Raw genomic sequence first — 7402 nt, 5'->3', positions numbered from 1 at the left:
CCCAGCTAATTTTTTGTAGTTTTAGTAGAGACGGGGTTTCACCATTTTGACCAGGATGGTCTCGACCTCGTGATCCACCCGCCTCGGCCTCCCGAAGTGCTGGGATTACAGGCGTGAGCCACCGCGCCCGGCCCAGTGTCCAGTCTTAACTCGTAAACCCCTCCTTCCATCCCCAGGCGCCCCCTGTCTCAGCTTTGACATAGTCCGGGATCACCTGGGAGACAGCCGGACAGAGCTTCCTCTTACACTTTACCTGTGTGCTGGGACCCAGGCCGAGAGCGCCCAGAGCAACAGGTAAGACCCGAGGCTTTTCCAGGACCAGGAGGCTCAGTTTCCAGCCCCTTCCTCAGGACCCAGGAGTTAGGGCTTCCAGTTGCTGCCTGTCCCAGACCCAGAAGTCTGGGTTTCCAGCCTGTCTCCTTCCTAAGAATCCTGGGATCTAGTGCCTTACTCACCCCCCACTTTATCCCAGACTGATGATCCTTCGGATGCACAATCTGCATGGGACTAAGCCCACACCCTCAGAGGGCAGTGATGAAGAGGAGGAGGAAGATGAAGAGGATGAAGACGATCGGAAGCCTCAGCTGGAGCTGGCCATGGTGCCCCACTATGGTGGCATCAACCGAGTTCGGGTAGGCATGGTCCCAGGAGTAGACATGGTCCCAGGAGTCTGCTCTGCATTCTCTGAAACACACCCGACCCATTCCCTATGTCCATAACTCTCCCAACACCTCCTCGTGGCTTTCATTTTTTTTTCTTTTTTTTGAAATGTAGTCTCACTCTGTTGCTCAGGCTGGAATGCAGTGGCGTGATCTCGGCTCACTGCAACCTTCGCCTCCCGGGTTCAAGTCATTCTCCTGCCTCAGCCTCCCAAGTAGCTGGGACTATAGGTGTCTGCCACTGCACCCAGCTAATTTTTGTATTTCTAATAGAGACAAGGTTTTTGCCATGTTGGCTAGGCTGGTCTCAAACTCCTGAGCTCAAGTGATCAGCCTGCCTTGGCCTCCCAAAGCGATGGGATTACAAGCATGAGCCACCACACCCAACCTCCTTCCGTTTTTAGAAAAGTCCAGCTGGGTGTGGTGGCTCACACCTATAATCCTGGCACTTTGTGAAGCTGAGGTGGGCGGATCACCCGAGATCAGGAATTTGAGATCAGCCTAGCCAACACGGTGAAACCTAGTCTCTACAAAAAGTACAAAAAATTAGCCAGGCATGATGGCATGCACCTGTAACCCCAGCTGCTGCAGAGCCTGAGGCAGGAGAATTACTTGAATCTGGGAGGCAGAGGTTGCAGTGAGCCAAAAACGCACCACTGCACACCAGTCTGGGTGACAGAGCAAGACTGTCTCAAAAAAAAAAAAAAAAAGTTTGAATGGTCAAGGCTGAGCAAGCATGCCTGTAATCCCAGCACTTTGGGAAGCCCATGCAGGAGGATTGCTTGAGACCAGGAGTTCCGGACCAGCCTGGGCAACAAAGTGAGACCCCATCTTTACAAAAATAATGTTTTTTTGAGACAGAGTTTTCTTGTTGCCCAGGCTGGACTGTAGTGGCGCGATTTCGGCTCACCGCACCCTCCGCCTCCCGGGTTCAAGTGATTCTCCTGCCTCAGCCTCCCAAGTAGCTGGGATTACAGGTGCATGCCACCACACCTGGCTAATTTTGTATTTTTAGTAAAGACAGGGTTTCTCCATGTCGGTCAGTCTGGTCTTGAACTCCCGACCTCAGGTGATCTGCCCACCTCAGCCTCCCAAAGTGCTGGGATTACTGGCGTAAGCCACCACGCCTGGCTACAAAAAAATGTTAAAAGCCGGATGTGATGGTGCTCACCCATAATTCCAACTACTTGGGAGGCTGAGGTAGGAAGAGACTTGAGCCCAGGAGGTTGAGGCTGCAGTGAGTTGTGCTCAAGGGCAACAGAGCCAGTCCCTGTCTCAAAAACAAGAAAGTTTGAACCGTCAGTGCAATAAGCATCTTGAGCCCAGGAGAGAGTTCAGGGCTAGTGGGTAACTGGAAACCTTGTGGCTGGACTGGGTATCCTAGTGAACAAATACAGAAGCAAGGAGATCCAAGGACTGCACCTGCGGCCTCCCAGCGTTTAGAGGGTTACAGAGGCCAGGAGCCTGAAAAGACTCCCGTGGGCTGGCGGGAATTACAGCCTCGACTCCCAGGCATCTTGGAGCTCTGTCCTCCCACCTGAGCTCCCCCACCCACTCCCATCCCCCCCAACCCCCACCCCGTGGAGAGCCGTCCAAGTTACCACGCTGGTTTGGCAGGCTGTGGCTTCCTTCCCACAGAGGTTTCTAGGAACTACAGTCCCTGCCCTGCGAGATCAGAGGAACTGTGCCTCTGGTTCTCTGGGATATGGGGAGCTTGCAGTCAGTACCCTGATCCTCCTCTCCCCTTGCTTCTCATCAGCCTTCCCCCTCACTCTTCTGCAGGTATCATGGCTGGGTGAAGAGCCTGTGGCTGGGGTGTGGTCAGAGAAGGGCCAGGTGGAGGTGTTTGCGCTGCGTCGGCTTCTACAAGTGGTGGAGGACCCCCAGGCCCTGGCAGCCTTCCTCCGGGATGAGCAGGCCCAAATGAAGCCCATCTTCTCCTTTGCGGGGCACATGGGCGAGGGCTTTGCCCTTGACTGGTCCCCCCGGGTGCCTGGTGAGTCCCTGCGGTGTTCAGGAGTCCCCGGGAGGTTGGGGGAGCAGGGTCTGCATCAAGGCGGGGGCACTTAGACTCCAGAGAGGGGAGCGAACTGCAGGCAGTGGGGGCGAGGTCATTTCCTGACTCCCTTCCCCAGGTCGCCTGCTGACCGGTGACTGTCAAAAGAACATCCACCTCTGGACACCCACAGACGGCAGCTCCTGGCGCGTGGACCAGCGGCCATTCGTGGGCCACACACGCTCTGTGGAGGACCTGCAGTGGTCACCGACCGAGGACACGGTGAGGGCGGGCTGGGGGTCTGCTCATCTAGTTCTGACGGGGTTTGTGCCAGGGACGAACCTAGAATCCTGGGTCCAAGGGAAAAGAGCTGGGAGCCTGGGGGAGATGTAGTTTCCACGCCAAGTGCTAGGAAGGGGGACAGTGAAAGTTAGTAGCCCACCACTGGTGCCTGGGCTTCACTATGGGCTGTGGGCTGCGGGGCATTGGGGCCACTCAGACTCCGCCCTGCCCAGGTGTTTGCCTCCTGCTCAGCTGACGCCTCCATTCGCATCTGGGACATCCGGGCAGTCCCTAGCAAGGCCTGCATGCTCACCACAGCCACCGCCCATGACGGGGATGTCAATGTCATCAGCTGGAGCCGCCGGGAGCCCTTCCTGCTCAGTGGCGGGGATGATGGGGCCCTCAAGATCTGGGACCTTCGGCAGTTCAAGGTACTTTCCCAGCCTGACCTGGGGGCTGGAGAAGCTTGCTCCCAGCAGGCCCTGGGGTTTGTAGGATTTTTCCTCCTTGAATGGTTTTATACACCAAGAGCTGGGAGAGCCCTTAGTACTAGACTCCCGCCTCTTCATGGTCCAGATGAGGAAACTGAGGCTCAGCAAGAGGAAGGGTGCTGGCTCTCCACTCGGAGTCACTCATTCTGCCAGGGGAACAGCTGACGAGATGGAAGGGCCGGGGTAGCAGAGACTACGGCTCCCATCTGCCCATGGGAGAAGTCATACATGTCTGTATAACCCATGCTGAGAGCTTCAGGGAGTTGTAGATTTGTAGATGCAGCTGAGAATCGGAGCCCAGCTCGCTCGTGGTAGGAAAGCACTGAGGCACGGAAAGGACAAGAGCCGGTGTGACATGACAGCCAAGCCAGGGGTTGACGTGGAGCTGTGACAGGCGCTGGGCAGGAGGCGCAGCAGCGTCTGGCATCCCTCTGGACAAAGCCACAGCTTTGTGTGGCTCTGCCTTCCTGGGCTGCCGTGATGTCCTCCTTTTCCCCCTCCAGTTTGATCATTTCTATAGCACCAGCCCTGGGGAGGAGCCTAGAGATGGATTCCAGCCGCCTGGCCCACCAGGGCACAGGGTCAGGCTTCTTGACCATTGAACTTCAGAGCTGCCTGTCCTGATGAGAGAGGCCAGTTCAGTGGGGCCTGTGCAGTGATGAAAGTGCTGTCAGTCTTTTTTTTTTTTTTTTTTTGGGACGGAGTTTCGCTCTTGTTGCCCAGGCTGGAGTGCAATGGCGCAATCTCGGCTCACCGCAACCTCCGCCTCCTGGGTTCAGGCAATTCTCCTGCCTTAACCTCCTCAGTAGCTGGGATTACAGGCACTCGCCACCATGCCCAGCTAATTTTTTGTATTTTTAGTAGAGACAGGGTTTCAGCATGTTGACCGGGATGGTCTCGATCTCTTGACCTCATGATCCACCCGCCTCGGCCTCCCAAAGTGCTGGGATTACAGGCGTGAGCCACCGCGCCCGACCTGTGCTGTCAGTCTTAGTCGTCCTTTGGGTTGGCTTCTGGGCTTGTGCGTCTGCCCCCTTTGAGGCCTTTGTGGGCTCTGTGGGGGAGCTCTGGGAGAGCCATGCCCTCCTTTTGTTGTTGTTGTTGTTGTTGTTTTGAGACGGAGTGTCGCTCTTGTTGCCCAGAGTGCAATGTCGTGATCTCGGCTAACTGTAACCTCTTTCCTGGGTTCAAGCGATTCTCCTGCCTCAGCCTCCTGAATAGCTGGGACTACAGGCGCGCGCCACCACACCTGCCTAATTTTGTATTTTTAGTAGAGATGGGGTTCACCATGTTGGTCAGACGGGTCTTGAACTCCCGACTTCAGGTGATCCGCCTCCCTTGGCCTCCCAAAGTGTTGGGATTATAGGCGTGAGCCACGTCTCAGGTTTTGTGACCCAAGTTTCAGAAGGGCTTCTTTGCAGGTGAACCCCAATTCCCAGCAGCCCCTGGATTGGTCAGCCTTCTTAGCAGCCAGAATTACCCTGTGTCCCTTTCTTGGACTCCGGACTTGTGAGGGCTTAAGGGGTGGGGCCCTAGCTGAACTCTGAGTCTGGAGAGGGGTTGGGGTTCTGCCTGGCCGCCCCCCAGGAGTCAGGCTGAGGCATTCAGAGCCATCATTCCCATCCTGTCCCTCTAGTCTGGCTCCCCCATGGCCACCTTCAAGCAGCATGTGGCCCCCGTGACCTCTGTCGAGTGGCACCCCCAGGACAGCGGGGTCTTCGCAGCCTCAGGTGCAGACAACCAGATCACCCAGTGGGACCTAGCAGTGGAGCGGGACCCTGAGGCGGGCGACGCAGAGGCCGACCCCGGGCTGGCCGACCTCCCGCAGCAGCTGCTGTTCGTGCACCAGGGCGAGACGGAGCTCAAGGAGCTGCACTGGCACCCGCAGTGCCCGGGGCTCCTGGTCAGCACCGCGCTGTCGGGCTTCACCGTCTTCCGCACCATCAGTGTCTGAGCGCCCAGCGGCTCTGCTGCTCCTGCCTTCTGCTTAGAAACTGCTGTCAAGTTGGGCTCCCCGAGAAGGGGTTCCTTCAGGTCTGTTGACTGGGACTGGCCGGCCGTGGGCTGCCGTGAAGGTTCTGTTTGACAGATTGTTCTCAAGAAGGCCTGGGTGTGATGCAGTGACCCCTGTCACCAAAGACCTCAGTCTGACCAGGGCTCTGTAAGGCCGCTCCCCCCCAGAGACTGCTGTGGCCTGCGTGTCGGTGGATTCCTTCCTGTCAGCGTGACGCATTTACCTCTGCCCCAGAACCCAGTTTTTCATTGGTTTGTTTGAGACGGAGTCTTGCTCTGTCGCCTAGGCTGGAGTGCAGTGGCACGATCTCGACTCCGTCTCCTGGGTTCAAGTGATTCTCCTGCCTCAGCCTCTCCGGTAGCTGGGATGACAGGCGCCCGCCACCACGCCCGGTTCATTTTTGCATATTTAGTAGAGACGGAGTTTCACCATGTTGGCCAGGCTGCTCTCGAACTCTTGACCTCAAGTGATCCTCCCACCTCAGCCTCCCAAAGTGCTGGGATTCCAGGTGTCAGCCACCGCGCCCTGCTTAGGACCCAGTTTTGTCTGTTGGTTCCCAGGAGGGAACTCGGGGCTTCTGCAGTGATGCAGTGTCTGCGTCAAATGTCAGGTGTGGGTTCCTCCAACACAATTTGGTTCTGTCCCTTGTCTTCCCGACAGCTGGGTTTGGCCAGGATTTCCCAGTGTGGGGGCTACGTGCGGCCCCTCCTCTCCTCCCTGACCAGAGGGTGGTGCTGTGTGGGAGGAGGCCGGGCTCCTGGGCAGCAGTAAACGACCAGGAAGAGGTCTGAGGCGTGTGCCAAGACTGGTCCTTTGGTCACAGCCCCATGAGAAAACTGGAGGGAGTTTGAGGGCGGGGAGGAATTTGGCACCAGCTGCTAGGCTGCGGGAGGGAGGCCACTGGGAGTCCCTGCAACGCGACCCTCCCCCCGCCCACCCGTGCCTCCGGCTTCTTTCTCTGAGTGTCCTTCCGTCTCGCACTCACTCCGGCTCCGTAAAGGGGGCCTCATCCCTGCTTCCCAGCTGCTGAAGCCTTCCGCTCCGGTAACTTGGGAGCCCCCATTTCTCCTTCCCTCCGCCTCCCCTTTATCATGACCTCACGTTTCTTTCTTCTCTATGTCCCCCACTGCCAGTCTCCCTGCCCCCAGTTGCCGTCTCTCTCCTCCACCGCTGTCTCCTGTCCAGCCTGCCTGGGCTGTGGCCCAGCCGCCCTGCCTGGCCGGCCTCCCTGGCTCCCCCTCTGCGGCTCTGAGCTAGCCCCGCCCCTGCCCCCTCCGTCCAGGCCTCTGATCATCTGTGGACTCCGAGGTCCGCTGCCGGCTCACGGCCCCTGGGGCCAAGGACAGACCACAGCCCCTCGGCACCCACAGAGGCTGCCCCCAGCAGAGGGCATGGGGGTGGGCCGCCCCACCAGGTATGTGCCTCCACGCAAGGCCCCGCCGAGCCAGCCCCTCCTGCTCTGCTGCGTTCCCCCATCCACCCCTGCTCCAGCATCCTTGTCCTCAGCGTGGCCCCCTCAGGGAGGCCCTGTCTGCCCATCAGCAACAGGCTCAGCGCCGGGAGAATTGACCCCCCAGGGTCGGTGCCTGCAGCTCCCACCCCATCGCCATTTTCTGCATTTTCTCATTGGTTCCCATCGCCTGCTTCTCTCTCTCTCTCTGCTGTCTCTGCCTCTCTCCCTCTCTGCCTTCACAGTTTAATCTCCCCATGTCGTCATTTCTTAAAACATTTTTTTCTCTTTTCACGTTTCCCCAATTGCCCTGTCTACCCCTCTGTTCTCTGTCCCCCTCTCTCTGGGTCTCTGTCCTCTCAAGGTCTCTGTCCCCCTCTATCTAGGTCTCTGTTCCTGTCTTTCTGGGTCTCTGTCCCTCTCTCTCAAGGTCTCTGCCACCCTCTCTGGGTCTGTGTCCCCTCTCTCTCTGGGTCTGTGTCCCCTCTTTCTCTGGGTCTGTGTCCCCTC

General features: G+C 57.9%; 1 protein-coding gene across 1 annotated transcript in view; it reads left to right on the top strand.

The window, feature by feature from the left end:
• The window catches only part of LOC116546511 (glutamate-rich WD repeat-containing protein 1), a 7796-nt gene extending 1561 nt beyond the window's left edge, over positions 1-6235 (top strand). The window contains exons 2-7 of the mRNA XM_032272756.1: positions 177-294; positions 473-632; positions 2442-2655; positions 2795-2937; positions 3171-3368; positions 5065-6235. Of these exons, the coding sequence (XP_032128647.1) occupies positions 177-294; positions 473-632; positions 2442-2655; positions 2795-2937; positions 3171-3368; positions 5065-5382 (1151 nt within the window). The 3' untranslated portion in view covers positions 5383-6235. The remainder of the gene's footprint in view (positions 1-176; positions 295-472; positions 633-2441; positions 2656-2794; positions 2938-3170; positions 3369-5064) is intronic.
• The last annotated feature ends 1167 nt before the right edge of the window (positions 6236-7402 follow it).

Source organism: Sapajus apella, unplaced genomic scaffold (genome assembly GCF_009761245.1).
Source record: "Sapajus apella isolate SASKATOON/1434 unplaced genomic scaffold, GSC_monkey_1.0 scaffold996, whole genome shotgun sequence".
Taxonomy (NCBI): Eukaryota; Metazoa; Chordata; class Mammalia; order Primates; family Cebidae; genus Sapajus; species Sapajus apella.
The sequence above is the reverse complement of the archived record's forward strand: the minus strand, read 5'-3'. Positions and strand labels throughout refer to the sequence as shown.